The sequence below is a fragment of the Marmota monax genome, unplaced genomic scaffold, assembly GCF_021218885.2.
Source record: "Marmota monax isolate L192 unplaced genomic scaffold, Marmota_monax_Labrador192_F-V1.1 WCK01_AAM20220418_F8-fsc00107, whole genome shotgun sequence".
NCBI lineage: Eukaryota > Metazoa > Chordata > Mammalia > Rodentia > Sciuridae > Marmota > Marmota monax.
Genome location: NW_026693761.1, coordinates 2,111,905 through 2,128,586, shown reverse-complemented (window position 1 = coordinate 2,128,586; position 16,682 = coordinate 2,111,905). Strand labels below are relative to the sequence as shown.

General features: G+C 41.0%; 1 protein-coding gene across 1 annotated transcript in view; it reads left to right on the top strand.

The window, feature by feature from the left end:
* Positions 1-4,087: 4,087 nt before the first annotated feature.
* Tbx20 (T-box transcription factor 20) overlaps positions 4,088-16,682 on the top strand; it is a 52,043-nt gene continuing 39,448 nt past the window's right edge. Inside the window, exons 1-4 of the mRNA XM_046460653.2 lie at positions 4,088-4,735; positions 8,360-8,609; positions 9,634-9,798; positions 13,434-13,542. Of these exons, the coding sequence (XP_046316609.1) occupies positions 4,609-4,735; positions 8,360-8,609; positions 9,634-9,798; positions 13,434-13,542 (651 nt within the window). The 5' untranslated portion in view covers positions 4,088-4,608. The remainder of the gene's footprint in view (positions 4,736-8,359; positions 8,610-9,633; positions 9,799-13,433; positions 13,543-16,682) is intronic.

Genomic DNA, 16,682 nt, shown 5'->3' with positions numbered 1-16,682 from the left:
CTAGCGTTGAAGACTACGGGCACCCACTGTTGCTGGTCTCCAGAAGCCTGAGGTCGGGCGGGTTAACGTCGCAGCACCGCTGTTTCCAGCCCTTTACTCTACTGCCTCAGGACACACGACATCCCTTTCCTCGTTGCCACCGCGAGCGTGAGATCCAGGGCGGGCCCAAGGCGCGCGCACCCACACATCACCAGAGACCGTCCGATGACAAACTCCAACCACACTCCTTGAGGAGTAGTCTTCTCTGCTTCAGTCATAAAAAAAGGAATTGGACAAGGACGTCTTGAGAGGTGCGGCCCAGGGGCCACAGGAATTGCCCGAGGCCTGAACATTCGGGCCATTTCTTGCGATCTGTGCTGGGATGTAGGCGCTTCTTTGGGACCACTGCTTCCAGAAAACAACCCAACGGAGGTGTGCGTAGGATCCTAGGTTAGGGCTGTACGGAGGAAAGGCTTTGACACACCCTCTAGCCGAGCTTTGAAATCCGAGCCCGCGCTGCGCGCTGCTTTTGGGCGCCTGGGGACGCGCCGCAGCGGTCCCCCAAAGGGCCTCGGTCACTTTCCGCACAGTGCTCTGGGCACCTTTCCTGTTTTGCAAATCGAACTTATGAATTCAAGGGCACCGAGACCCGTTACTGTTGCTTTTAAAGCGTCTACCGAAAAGAGCTAGAAGGAGAAATGTGGACGGGTTCTGAGGCCACCTTCTCTAGTAGCTGCCCGGGTACTAAGAAGCTGATCTCTGTTCTCCTTTCCTGAGGCCAACACCAGCAGCGAGGCGGAAGCCTCTATTTGGAACCTGGCCCGCCGCCCAGGCGCAACTCCGGACCGGGAGCCTGCGGACAGTTCTCCAGATCTACAGGACCGGTCCTTGAAGCTCCAACAGAAGGGTTAAGCATTCGTATTCGTTAAGCTAGAGACCCATTTCCCAAAAGGGAAAGAGATTTTTTTTTTCCTAGACAATTTTCGGGGACGGCTAAACTGAGTTCTGGAGGCTAGGAATGAAAATTTGAAACGGTGACTTGTATAATAGGAGACATCTTCCAGTCTTCCATATAACTAAATTCAGACATAAAAGAAAAATTTTACAATCCTAGGCTCTAAAGTTTACCAGGATATAAATAACAGCTCAGTACCATCATGCGGCTTCACTCTTCGGTGTACATTCCAAAATTGTCTACACAGCTCTACATGAGCACAAGAGAGATTGTTTTTGCAATTAAAAAAATGCAGTTCAAAAATTAATGTAATTAAAATTATGTGTTATTTTGTTTATACAGTAGTAAATGTTGCCGTTATTTATGTGTTAGATACTTTAGGTGCATTGTACATTATTTCAGTAATCTATAGAGCTATTTGCCAGGTAGAAATCATTAGCCCTATTTTAATGTAGTTAATGAAACTCAACTTTGAGAGGTTTAGATAACTTACAAAGTCTCAAAGCTGATGTTTGTTAAAGCAGTATTCAAAGACTTCTCCAATTCCAATGCAACTTTCAGAAATCCAAATCAGCCCCCAAGTCCACCATCAGCCTGGGAAGGGTTGGAGGGGTGTTAATATGACTGTTTTGTTTTAACCCCCGAGGTGGTTTTACCTATTAACCTGTGCCCAAAGTGGGATTTTGAAGGGACCTTAGAACACAATATGGTCTGCTTAGGGAGGGCTTTTAATCATGCTTTGACAGAACTTCTCTGCCAAGCTCTGGTGCCCCATTTTTATAGCACCATATTGATTCTCAAAGGCAATAAATCTAAGAGGAGGGGCAGTGTGCCCCCGATAATAATGCTACAGCATATGTTTTACTGCTGAGGTTTCAACACCAACAAGATACATAGCTTAGGGATGTCCAAATGGCTTACCTATTGCACCCAGATTTGTTTTCGAGTAGCCTTTTCAATTCCCCTGGTCTGCTGTCTGCTTCCTCCAACTCATTTAGCCTTTCTTGCTTCCTGTATTACTTTTAGTAGGATGAAAAGTTTGAATTGCCTGTCCACAAGCACTGGGCTAAAACTGTACAAGCACTCAGAAAGGAGGTGAAAAATGATTCCTGTCCATTCACCTTTCCCGTTGCTCCATCAGTTTTTCTGAAAATGTCCCTCTTGTGATATTATTCAAACTATAGTCTGAGCCATTAAGATACATAAGACCCGGCTTTTCCTCTGTGTGGAAATGCAAGGTTGATATTTGATTTTTTTTTTTCTTTTAAATGGAAGTATAATTCTACACCAAGCTTTTGAAAACAAAACCCAGCCAATGAAATTTGCTAAATCCTTTTAAAATGTGCACCAAGGTCTAGCATTTGAAGCAAAAAACGAAGCCAGTATATATGCCTTACATTCATAAGAAAATGTCACCTTGAAAAAGTGCTGTATTTGGGAGGGGAAAGGGTGTGTGAGGTGATTTTTTTTTTTAAGGCAGGGTCTCACGAAATTTCCCAGGTTGGTCTTGAACTTATGATCCTCCCACCTCAGCATCCACAGCACTAGGATTGCAGGTGTGCACCACCATGCCCAGTTTGGGGTGGTGACTTTAATAACCAAAGGATCTGGACTGTGTTTGGGTTTTCCAAAACCAGCAAAATATTCAAGAATGGAAACTGACCCTCGGTCATGCTAGGAGCAGCTCAGCCACAGCTGTAGAGCCACAGTACCATCATGACCCTGGCGTGGAGTATGGATCCTGCACAGCTATCTCCCGTTAGCTAGTGGGATGTACTGCAGGGAAGACGAGTCGCCCCCCCACTTGGGACCTTCTTTTTCTCAAAAGCAAACAGTGATTAACTAGATTAAGGTGTAAACCCCTTGCAGTACCAAAGTCCATAGCTTTACTAGTTTCTTCCAGTTTTACATAGACATTTTGCCCTTGAGTCAAGATATCATTTCTGTCACTTTCATGCAGAACTTTGTTTAAAGTATTGATATAAAATGACCAAGACAGTCTTGAATCAGAATTCTTCCACATGGCATCATTTTGTTTACATAAATGTTTTCAACAACTATTTCGACTTTCGGTTTTCCCCCATATCTTTATTTCAGGAGGTGGGTGGTGTAGTGGGAAAAGGGAGCTGTTTTTCTTTTCTCCTTTTCTTTTAAGACCTATCAAGTGGCTCCTAATCGCCAGGCCGACTGGCTGGAAAGGAGGGCAAATATTTACATGTATAGTTTGAATGTGTGTGTCAGCCTGAGTTTACACGACTCCAAGTGAAGCGGATTACCCTGCGAATTCGGAGAATTTGAGTAATTCAGGCTGAGCAAGGCCAACAGGACGCCCCCCCCCCCCCCAGGAGGCTGTGGGAAGTTCTGGCTGCAACCGAGTTTGCAAAGGCAGACGGTTCCGTGTTCTCTGAGGCTGGGCGTTGTAAAGGTCACACTCTCCCACTGAGTGTCGCGTGGTCCCCGCAGGGCTCCGCGCCATGACCCTCGCCTTCCCTTAGGCCACCGCCTCACTTTCCACAGTTCCTCTTGGAAATAGAAACCCCAGGGTAGAGGCACACTAATGCGCAGCAGAAGCCATGGTTTTGAGTGCAGCATCCTTTGCCAAATGCTCGCAGCTCTCCCTCAACGTTTTTATTTCAGGGCTGTATCTCTTCAATCCCACTGACAGGAGACCGAATTGGGGGACAGTTGAGGGCGAGTCCGGGACCTGGCCCATTGGCGCCAGTTCAGCGGCGCCGGTTTCCATTGTACTTAGCGCTGCCCAACTTTCTTTTGGAACTTTGAGAGCAGGTAAGAAAAAGAATGGAAGAGGCGAGAATTCCCTGAGGTTTCCACGTCCTCATCCCAAGTCCTAGGCCTTGATAAAAATGCCTTCTTCAGGCAGCGCGCACCGTCCTCCCGCCCCAGAACGGTGGGGTTGGAAGTGAGTGTCTGCTGTAGCTGTGTCACCCTGATGGCAGTACCTCTTGTAGTGAACCAGTGCTGGATTGTGGGCCCGCGAGAGCGCACAGCCAAGAGGGCGCCGCGCCCCAGGCGTGCCCACCCCGCCCGGCCTGCGGCCACGCCCCCCGACAGCAGAATCAGGAAACGGTGACGTGAAACAGCGCTGACTGGCTGCGGGCCTACGGGATAGCCACCGCCAGCAAATTAAGGCGCAGGGCAGCGAGTGCCCAGGCGCAGTGTCCGTCGCGCCTCGCTGGGGCTTTGCACGCCTGAGCTGCGGCTCCCGGGTGCTGGCGCCTCGCAGCGCCATACAGCGGGTCGCCACCTCCCGACAGTCTGGGACACTCCGGCTGTACCCAGCAGGGGCAGGGAGAAAGAAGCAGAGGGAGTGTCGCTGACCCCTGGGCTTTTCCTCAGCTGATGTTCGTTTCCGGCTTCGGGCAGTCTGTGCGCCTGCTGCGCTCCAGGCAGTTTGCGCACCTTCTTAAGTCTGCGAGTGATTCCCTTCCTCTTCCGCCGGTTCGAAGTCTCTGAGGCTCTAGGGCTTTGCGGTGGGAGAGAGGAAAGGCCAGCGTGGCACTCTGGGGAGTTTAGAGCTGTTTCTTCTGAAGTCCCAGGCTCCGCTGTGACTGCACTCGGAAACTTTGAGCTGTTTCGTGTCTTTGTCTTCTTTGGGGAAACTGGACGGCAGTTCGGTAGGCCCTGTCCCTGGCCAGGACCGCGCGCCGGGGACCATGGAGTTCACGGCGTCGCCCAAGCCCCAGCTGTCCTCCCGGGCCAACGCTTTCTCTATCGCCGCGCTCATGTCGAGTGGTGGCTCCAAGGAGAAGGAGGCTGCAGAGAACACCATCAAACCCCTGGGTAAGTTGGATTGCCTGGCTGTCCGTGCGGACAAGGGAGGCAAGTGCTGCGCATCCATCAGTTCCCTGGACACATTGCGCGGCTCGCGAGTCTGGCGGCAAGTGTGTCTGTCTTTCCTTTCTCGTGGCGCTTCTGACCGCCCCCACCCCCGGCCCTGTGCTTACATCTCAGGAGGAACATTTTTTTTTTTTCTTTCTTCGCTCAAATTTTCTTTGGAGGTTTCACACTATGTTGAACACCAGGGGTATGGCATCTCCAGATTGGGGTAGTAGTCGCTCTCCTTATTTATCTAGAATCCCGATGTCAAATCGGATGAATGGTGTATGAGTGTTAGGTTTGTTGAGATAAAAATATTCAAGGACAAATAATAATAAAGCCCCCGTTTAAGACCACAGGACTTAGGATGCGTGTAACACCTACTTGTGCATTAGAAACCAAGGGGGAAGCCAAGCGGTTTCACAAGAAACCATTTTGGTTTTTTGTCTGCTCTGATGTGAGTAGACTGAACGGAGCCCGCTCCTTAACACCACTGTGAAGTGCTATAGATTAAGCCAATTCTCCCCGCATGAACCATTTTCTTTACAGAAGTACCAGACTTAATCAGTAAAACTCATTTTGTAACTGTCATTTTCACTTGAGGTTGGCAAAAACATTAACCAGTAACCATTTCCCAGATTCCTCAACTTTTAGTTATACTGTTTATTTAACAACCTTTGCCATTTATAGTAGTCCCTAGGCTCAGAGTAAAGGGAGAGTAGGGTTTATGTTCTCCTTAACACAAGTGAGTTGTGTGGGAAAGAAACTACCCAAGATAAGTATTTTAAAATCCCTTTACAATGGAGGGGGAAAGAAGTGTTCTCACCATCCACTCTGGTGTTCTCAGTAAATAATTATCACATATCCTGATCACTTCATATACCTAATATAAGTAATCAAATAGCAAACTTAAGGTAATTTTTTTCTATTTTAACTAGCCCCAATATTTCTTTTATCCTCCCTATCTTCCTCAACTCTTCAAAAATAATCTTAATATTATATCATATTCAAAGTAATCTTAATGTGAAAGAGAAGAATTAGAGATAAAACAAAAAACAAAAACAACAACAAAAACAACAACAACAAGGGGCTTGGGCAGAGAGGCCAGAGAACTAAAATCCCTAGCAATAGGAACCAAGGAAATGAAACGGAAGATCTTAAGGAAAGACCATTTCAAAAAGTCTCTCCTCTGAAGTCTTCACTCCCCTTTTCTGGTTCTTTCCACCTACCTTCCATCTGAATAAAAACCTGTTGAAGAAATGGGAGCAACCAGTGAAACCTCAGTTATTTAGAAGAAACCTTAAGGACCAAGTTCAAAATCATATTTGTGGGACTTCTCACCATTATTCACCTCTAATTGGGGAGGGGGCTTAATTCTTTATGAAATCCCCATCTCATTTTGATACCTAGCAGGAAAAGAGAATTTCAGGTTAGAATTCTTAACGGATGTATGGACAGTGAACTGGGGAACAAGCCGGCTCCAGTTGCACTTCTTTATTGTTCTGAGAGAAACTACCTTCTCTCTGAATTCCTAAATTCCAAACTATAAAACCATTCCCAGCCCTCATGAACCCCTTCAACAGACCTCTCCCAGACACCCTCAAAATGAGCATTCTCAGACTGGAGTTCTGGCTCAGCGGTAGAGTGCTTGCCTGGCATGTGTGAGGCCCTGAGTTTGATTCTCAATACAGAATATAAATAAATAAAATAAAAGATTCATTGACATATATATGTCGATAGATAGATAGATAATGAACATTCTCTTAGCTTTTGAGAAGAGCTCAGCAAGAAGTGGTAGATGTTCTCTCTTGCATTGGCCAGTTCAACAGATCATAGTTAATGATTGTAAGCCAAGGACTCTTACAAGAGAACACCCAAAGGTTCTGTTATGAGACAGCAGCGTGGTACCTTTATGGAAGCCGCTGTGTATGTGTGTGTGAGGGGGGCTCAATGTATCCTGTTTCACCCTTTAAACATATTAAGTCTATTTAAAAGAACCAGTAGAGCTTTTAAATTAAGAATAATCAAATCAATTGTCATGCTGATTGTTTCAAGTTCAGAGAAAGAGAACAAGACCATCTCCAAATTTTATCTTCTGATATTTTGAGAAACACATTCACACGATGTCTTTAGAGGGATTTAAGTAGTAACCTTAACACAGCTCTTATTTTCCAACAACTAAAAGAGACAATATTCCTAAGCCCTAGATTTAATCAGTATATTAGGACTGGGAAGCAAAAGACAAGAATAATATTAAAGTTACTCCTTAATCCTATAAAGCCTCATGTGAATGTGTTTCTCAAAATATCAAGAGAAGATAAAATTTGGGGATGGCCTTGTTCCCTTCCTCCGAATTTGAAACAATCAGCATGACAGTTGTTTGATTATTCTTAATTTAAAACACTCCCATGAGTTGGATGATCATTGTATGAGAAGAAAATGCAATCTTCTCTATATCCTGTTTGTCCCACAAAAAGAAGTGTGAGAATTAACAAGGCATTTTATGATATAAACATGTCATACGTGCCCATCTACCTTGTACACCTGTGCATACATACATTTAGAACTTGTTCCCAGTCCTTGAGAGTACTTAGAATAGAGTTGTTTGGAGGTCAGCTTCACATTGTAGATTCAAGTAGTTTCTTTTTTAAGGGATGGAAGATAATTGGGACAATTACAAAAGTCCCTCTGTATTCCATCAAAGTGACTGATGTAGTCCCAGGCCCTTATCAGCCTGGCAGGAAAATGTTCAGTTCATCCAGTGGTATTCAGTCCTCGGACTTTTAATTCCATCTTCCCACTTTAATTCCCTGCTAACCTGGCTTTGAGGTGCTTTTTCTCAATTCCTGAATCTTTTTGAAGGAAAAAAAATCACATATGTTACCTCTCCAGGAATTTTCCAAGTCTAATCCAAAAATGGCCTAAAGAGCCTCCTACTGTGCTATAACAAGCTGTATGCTGGCATCGTTCATAAGATCTCGGGCTGGAAGGGAGATTATAAAATTTTATAATCTAATATTATCATCTCAAAGTCTAGAAAACTGAGAGCCAGACACAGAAATGGAGTTGTTGTTATTATTATTAATCACATTCTCACCTTTCTCCCAATTCCCTGTCCTCCTTTTATGGAGAGAAGGCTCCAGGGGAGAAGGGAAAATTCCTCTCAACCTGGTAAAGGTACTGACTGATCTCTTCACTCCCTTGATTTCCAGGAAGAAAAGTGTCCTGGTTGTCAGAGACAAGACTGGTACCACATTCCACAAGCTACAAAGTCTACATTTTAGCCTGCATGATCACTACCTTTCTCTTTCTTCACTCCTCACATTTTCCCCCCAAATGGGTTTCAATAATATTGGTAATAAGTAATGGTTCTAGAACTCACTCATTTGGTTTAGTAAGCAAGCAATAGGCATGTTACTCTACGGAAATGTCAGGTACATTTTGTACAGTGGGATATCTTCCCTAGCATCCTGGAGTTTCTGAGTTTAACTTTCCCAGAGTCAAATCCAGGTGTGTATTTTGGATATGCCGTTCTTTCTGAAAATTTCCGTGTTTAACAGTGTCATTCTCTATTCTCTTTGCCTCCAGAGCAATTCGTAGAGAAGTCATCCTGCTCCCAGCCGCTGGGAGAGCTGACCAGCCTGGATGCTCACGGGGAGTTCAGTGGAGGCAGTAGCAGCCCATCCTCCTCCTCTCTGTGCACTGAGCCGCTAATCCCCACCACCCCCATCATCCCCAGCGAGGAAATGGCCAAAATTGCCTGCAGCCTGGAAACCAAGGAGCTCTGGGACAAATTCCACGAACTGGGCACTGAAATGATTATCACCAAGTCGGGCAGGTAGCTGGGCCTTGGCGGGTGGGAATGAGGAAACTGTAGAGACCACGGAGGAAGTGCTCAGGGGCTTCCAGGAATTGGATTTTAGAGCTGGCTGGTCCTGGAGCAGGGAAGCAGCTTTGCTGAAAGGCAGCTTCCTTCAGCCAACTGGCATTTAGAAAGAGCTGCGGATGTCTGCATTCTCAGAGTCTGGCCGTGGGAAGCCCCACTAGGGGACTGACAATGCGCTTCCCCAAAGGACACAGTGGTTGGAGTCTTCTTGTCCCTTCCTCCAGGAGGGTTTGGAGCTCCTGTCAGGCCCAAATGGGGAATGGGCGGCTGGGCGCTGCAAGGGAGGGAGCAGCTTCTCTATTAGCATCCACAACTTGCAAAAGCCGCCAACTTCCATTAACTACTATTTTTTTTAGAAAAATATTTATTTCAAAATAAAATTTGGAGGAAAAAATTTCCTGTCGCAAGAATCGCTGGTGCGGTGGGCCCTTTGGCTCCGAAGCTGGGCAGACTCCAGCCTGCAGGAAGTCTTGGGGGCTATAGCATGGGCAGCTGGAACCCGGCAAAAGCTCCTAGGTCAGTGCCCCTGGGCAATACCCGCAGTACCGTAGTGTCTTGGGAAACCCGTTCTTCGATTCCCTGCTATTAGGGTTTGTTTGTTTTTATCATCTTTTTCCGGGTAGCACGTGCAAATTGAATCAGCTCTGGTGACTTTGGTCCTCTCCAGATGAATTTTCTCTAATCACACACCTTCCAATGTTGGGGTGTGGGGGTAGGGACCATAAAACTTTCACCTAGCAGTGAGGATTTGCGTAAAGGTGAAACTTAAACCATGCACGTTTTAGGAGAAGTTGTGTCTCTGTATTCACATCACTGTGGCTTTACAAGAAAAAAAAAAAAAAAGGTGGTTTGGGAGGAGGGGATGCGCAGGGATGAAAGTCCATCCTTTCCCTCCCCTCCCAATTCAAGTCAGTTCAGTTCAAGTCAGTTCACTAGGAAGTGTGAACAGGGCGGGTTCTTTGTCTCTCTTTGTCAGGAGGATGTTTCCAACCATCCGGGTGTCCTTTTCGGGCGTGGATCCTGAGGCCAAGTACATAGTCTTGATGGACATCGTCCCTGTGGACAACAAGAGGTATCGCTATGCCTACCACCGGTCCTCTTGGCTGGTGGCCGGCAAGGCCGACCCGCCGCTGCCAGCCAGGTTCGTGCTTCTGGATTTTTCGCTGGAGCAAAATGTTATTAACCCCTCTGGCAGAATGTCTCTGGCTTATGTGAATTTTAAGCAGGTCTGTTTTTAAAGCAGGGTTCTGGCATGAAGACTTTCCAAACCTGGAAACTCCAGGGTTGAATGGAAAATATACTAGTCTCCAAGAAAGACAGTTTACACATAGAGAAAACACTGATTTTATTTTTCTTGTATTTCAAAGTTTTCCTTAAATTTGAATATTTATTAGAAATCTAAACCATCTGATATATGTTTGTGTATAAAATTGCTAATTGATACTTAAAACCCGACTAGATAAAAATACTAATGAAATGGTTGCCCTAAATTTTTTTTTCAGAACAATGTACTTTAGCAGAGTGTTTGCTTATTGTGAACATTTTTTAGTAATTGGTTATATTTGCACATAATAAACATCATTTTGGTAAAATTTGGTTGTTTTTGACAGATAAAGGGTTCAGAGATTTTAAGAAAATCAAACCCTTTTCCCCCCTCCACAGTTTTAATGGATCAATGTAATTCAACAAGTTAATATTCTTTTACATGAAACATTACTCAGTTAATGTATTAGGGATCATATGTATTTATTCATGTGGTAGTCATTGCTAATAATGTTTTTCTAGGAATATACTGTTTAAAATAATTCCACACACACTTTTATTATTGTTGATATTTCATTCAAATGACCATTCTTGGGGGAGGGAGAGCATGTATTTGTGAATAGTAATAGCTAAAGCTACAAAATCTAACCTCATAATTTAATATAAAACAGAATATTAGCTGACTTTGTATTTTGTGTTTAACCTCATAACTTTTAAATTGTTTCATGACTATTTGTGTGTGTGTGTGTGGGGGGGGTTAACTGAAAGGTGGTGTCAGAGATAAGAATTTATTTAAATGTGCATATTTTGAAGTTATGACTGACATATATCTAGTATGGAGTCCTTGTCAAGACACACAATTTATACATTCAGCTCAGATATTCTACTTAATCAATAGTTGGTCACGTTACTGAGTTTATTGTGTGCTAAATCCACTAGAGAAAGGATTATTAGCCCCTTTCAGTTTTCTTAGAGTAGGAAGGTCATCTTCCCAACCTTTCTAAATCAATATATTAAATAACATTTAGGACTAAGACATGTCTTAAAAATTACAACTCATATTTTTAATTGAGCAAGATGTGACAGTTTACAATATAAAATTAATGGAACTAGTATTCTCTATTATTTAATAGTCAATTTACTGTTATTCTTGAGCTTCCTTCTGAACTTTTTGATATTGTTTTAAATTAGAGAGAGAGAGAGAGAGAGAGAGAGAGAGAGAGAGATATTTTAGCCGATTCTTAACAACTGTTTTTTATAAACACTCTTTTTTGTTTTCCCAGTCTTCTAAGAAGTTAATCGCTCTTATTTAACATGCATTTTCTTCCTATCTGAAGGTATGGGGAAATGGTGCAGGCCAGCAGGACTTTGGAAATATGACATGTCTTGTTTATGTTACTAATCTGTTCTGGTTAGAGAAAGAAAGCTCGCTCGTACCAATACACTATCTTAACTGAAGCATGTTTAAGCTATTGCTGGAATTTTAAGTCCTCCTTGGGAGGGGTTCGAGAGGGGAGGGGCTTCCTGTAAGAGTTTTCATTTATGCTACTTCAGTTTATTTATGTTGATATTAGATAAAACTGTGTAGTGGATTATGGAATATAAATATTCTGGATAATTTAAGCAACTATTCTTTATTATCATTGTCAAAAGAAATAGTTTGCTGTATTCTCTACCTCCCCAAAGAAAAGGGGGAAAATTGGGGAAACGAGAATTTTTGTACTGATAGAAGAAATTTTTTGTGGTTCTAGGTCTTTAAAGCACTATATTTTAAAGTCTGTTGGTCTATCATGTTTAATCAGAAGAAATAATTCCTGACAATATTATTTGATAGTTATGGGCAAGACATTTTCATATAGGACATTTCTTTTTTAAAAAAAGTAATTAGTATGTAAATAGGTTACTATTTACTCTTAATGTGATTATGTATAGTGACTATGATACTTTAAAGAAAAAATTTCATCAACTTCTAGGATTTTCAATAATTTTGTACTTTTGGGGGAGTGTAGGAAAGGATACTGATCAATAAAACAACTGCACTTATAAAGTTAAAGCTTCAGAAGGATGAATTTAAAAAGCTATTATTTCTGTGCTGTAAAAAAATGAATACTTTAATGAAAGCAGTCATGAGCACCCGTCCTAAGAACAGTGAAACAAACACCTAAAGGCTTTAAAGTTCTTCCATGAATCTGGCCAACATCTTTAATGCTGTTAGCCTTTTCTTTGCTTTGCTCTGAGTGGACTTTGTAAGTTCCAGCCTGAGTTCCGTAGTCTTCTATTCTTAGTCTTCTTGACAAACCATGGCATAGCCTTCTTGTCCTGTATACGAACATTACAAGGAAATGTTTTTTGTGACTTCTTTCTCTTGCTTTGCCCAACCAAAATATTAATGTTTAATTATATTTATAAGACTCCTATATGGAACCTCCATATAAATAGCCTGTTTCATGGATAAAGGAATTTATCAGGGTTGGGGTGTAGCTCAGTGGTAGAACTCATTCTTTGCATGTAAAGGCTCTGAGTTCAATCCCTCAGATATTATTTTTTTCTGTGAAATCCAGAATTTCACCTTCCCCCTCAATAGTTCTTTAATTTCCCTCTGATTTCAGAAAGGTTTTGTCAAGAAAACATCAGGATAGAGATTTACAAAGAGTTGTACTTGAGGTAATGGTTGCAGGTATAACAAATGGCCTATGTTTTGCTGTGAGTAAAAGATTGCCTTGCATATAGGAATGGATCAATAAATGATAGATTTTTTTCCATCAAAACTTTTATTTATTTGCTTAAGCTTTTTTACAAATGAATTGATTGAATAATTCAATGCTTATGCAGCTTGTTTAAACTCTTATTTAGTGAGCATAAAAACAGATGATGATGAAAGTAGGTGACAGTGTTTAAAGTACCAGAAGGCTCACCAGAATCTCAGCTCTGATAGAATTCTCCATGTTCCTGTATTAAAATTCCCTTTTTTATGTTTGCAAAGAACATGGACTTTAAACCAAGTCACTATTAAGTTTAAATAAATGGATTCTCTAAAATTGTTGCCTCTTTTAAATTCTTTGTTTACCTTGCTTTTTAATGATACTTGTAATAGGGACTCATGTAAATAGTCTAGTCTTTTTCTTCTGAAAATACCTATAAGATTTTGTGTTTGGTAGTTGCAGTAGATAGATAGAAAAAAAAAACAACTAGATAGAAAAAAAACAACCCATCTTTTAAAAATGGTAGCTGACTAGATAGATGGAAAAAAAAACAACCCATCTTTTAAAAATGGCTTGCTCGGCACATACAGAATATTTATTATTACCCTTTTTAGATCATTGGTGCATGAAACATAAGATATGTTTTTGAGTTATTTTAGCATTATTTATATTAATAAAATTGAAGCATGTGGAGCAAACAAAATGGGCCACTTATATGAGGTTTATGTGTTCCTGTAGGCACAGAACATTGTACAACTCACAGAGACAGATTTTTAAAAAGTGTCTCAATGAAGTTCTCTCATGATTTTAGGCTCTATGTGCACCCAGACTCTCCCTTTACTGGCGAGCAGCTACTCAAACAGATGGTGTCTTTTGAAAAGGTGAAACTTACCAACAATGAGCTGGATCAACATGGACACGTAAGTAGGGTGCCTTGGACTGTGCTGGTACTCTGGATGGAACGGAGAAGTCATACAATACGTCCTCTCAGTCCTTTTCTCCCTTCCCACTCCACTTTCTACTTTTCATCTCTGAGTCATTCTATGAGAACATTCATGTGTTCTTCAGGGAACCTTGACAGATTTTGTCAAGAAGCCATTGCAGGCATGTCATGTGCCACTGCCCTGTGAGAGGGTCATAGATCTTCTGTGCCATGGGTTTCCCAACACTTCTGCAACTGCCTTATCACCTGAGTCAACTACACATAGGAAGCTATTGCAAACTGGTCTTGCTTAAGCATCCAATTTCTGTATCAAATAATTCAGCATAAAGGAAACGGGACTAAGACTTTCCTTGAGAGTGTTCTATAGAACACATTCATGTAAGATGCAATAGAATAAAAGGGCTTTTTTTTTTCTAAATAAGTTTGCAATGCTGTTTACTTATTTTGTATCCCTTTTTGGAGAGTTTTGTAAATGTTAAAACAGAGAATCCCTGCCATTAAAATGAAAGATTTATTTTGTGTCAATATAGTTCATTAAAATATGGAAAAAAAGAGAAATTGCAACCATAAGCTCTTATCAGTAGTTAATAGAACAAATAGTCACTGATGGAGACCCTTACACATTTGCCAGAATTCCTTTTTAAGGCATTATCTGTGATATAATTCAGTGCTTCTATATGGCAATTTACATATCCATTTGGATTCAGTTTTTATATTAAGAAACTTTAGACAAACTTGCAAACTTCTTTTTAATAAGAAATTACTATCTTTTTCTTTCTTTTACCCCTTTACTAAGTAAGGATTTTGTTACTTAAGGTTTTAGTTTTCATTAAATCTGTGCCAATTAGAGGAAGTATTTCAAAATCTTTTTCAAAGATGTCTTTGTGCTGGGGATGTGGCTCAAGCGATAGCGCTCTTGCCTGGAGTGCGTGGGGTGCTGGGTTCGATCCTCATCACCACATAAAAGTAAAATAAAGATGTTGTGTCCACCGAAAACTAAAAAATAAATATTAAAAAGTTCCTTCTCTCTCTCTTAAAAAAAAGATGTCTTTAAGTAGATAATTAAATAGAGAGTTGTAGATACAGTTTCAAATGGTTGGATTGAACCTGGAACCAACTAAAAGGCTTTTGGTGTTACCACCATTCGTTTGCCCCCAGGCCTCCTTTATAACATCAGTCAGGGTGACCAGGTTAACTTCTGTCTATTGATGGCGCTGTTGAGATATTGAAAGTAGGTTAGTAAGCTTTTGTTTTTTTAAGTACTGACCTTTATAGATGTTGGCATAACTTCCTTTCAGTTATTTATTTATTTATTATTATTATTATTATTATTATTTTGATGTGTCCATTCATGGATTTTTTTCAGGTTAAAATTTATGAAGCATCTGAATGATTTTTTTTGTAGGTCAGTGATAATTTTTAATGTCATTCATATTAAAATTTCTTGGGCACCAACTGAAATCTTTGCAAGGAAAAAGGAAATTCTTTTATGGGTCTGGTATTTTCCCTATGTGAAGCTTTTAGGAGGATTATTTGGGTCATTCCAGAAAGACCTGACTGTTCATCTTGGGATAAACTGTCCAGAATTTAAATGTCTTTCTTGTTCATGACAGCTTCATGGTGGGACTAGCACTACACTGGATTTCAGGAGCTCTGGGTTTTAACTTGTTCATGTCAAGATCAGACCTTGACAAACTGTTGCTCATATCCATTTTGCTTTAAAAATTTCATGATTCAATATAACCCTTTGTCACCAGAATGAGTGTGTTCTGAAAATTTTAACCAAATATTTTTTTGACAATGTGTTGTTTGGCTAACTTTTTTGAACCTGTTCTGAAGCCCTAATACAGATGCATTTTTAGCCTTATAACAGGGCAATTTCCTATCCCCAGAAATTTATTTTTACAATGAAGCAGAGTCCATATTTCTTTTAGTGTTTCTTAGCTCCAGGAGGCATGGTGACCAGAGTCAGAAACTCTGGGGTCTCAGACTGTTCGGTGCATGTTCCCAGATGAAATTGGCCTTGCGGGCAATTGGAAGTAGGGGAAAGGGTGTTATTTAAAGCTTACTGTATATTTTTTTTTTGTCATTTCAATATGCATATGTATGAGCTGGTGTGTAAATGATTTGAAAATTATTCTTAGTAGAACATATAAGGAATGTTGAAGTTTTCATTTTTTTCTTTATCAGTGTTGAAGACAAATGCTTCCTTTGATTGCTTCAAATGTATTCCAGTTTTGTGATTAGCATCAGTAGCATGAACTTCCAGTGATAAATGCATTATACAAAGAGATGACATTATTTTTTAAAGTTTTATTTAATTCATTTGAAGTTCTAATTTGTTTCAGTTATTCCTATTCTAGTTTAGAGTCATAAAAAGGTGACATATGCAAAATTCAATCCCTTCCCTTCCTGTTACTTTACTTTGGCTTACAAGTTGAAGAGACTGGCAGAGATGGATTATGTTGTTCCCTCCATATCAGTGGGGGTTGGTTCTCAGATCCCCTGTGGAAAACAAAATTCATGGATGTTCAAGAACCTTTATATAAACTTATGCAGTCTTTGCATATAACTTCCTATATACTTCAGATAACCTGTAGCTTATTCATAATACCTAATACAATGTACAGTTGTATTTCTATGTTGTTTAGGAAATAATGACAAGAAAATATGTTCTATACTTATGAACATATGAATATGTTCTATACATATGTAATTAAAATTTTTTTTGGATTTGAAGTTGATTTAATCTGGAGATGCAGATTGTATATACATTTATCCCACAATATCTAACACTTAATTCTGCTAAAGCCTGTTGGCAGAAACACTTACCACACCCATGTTAGCAGGAGAGCAAGGGAGTCATCAGCTGCAGTATCAGTAGCAGCAACCAACACTGAGTGCCTGCGACCCTGCCACACTGTTTATCAAGTGAGTGTGAGAGCCAGTCTCTCTGCTAGGGGCTTAAAGGAAAGCAAATAATGTAAGCCCCTAAGCCCAGGAAAGAGACCCAGCTTTAGACATTTAGGTAGCTATCTGGGTGACAGTGGGAAGAGGTGAGAAATTTTTATATCTAAAAATGAGTTTTGTTGCTTACATTTCATAATGAAAATGTTT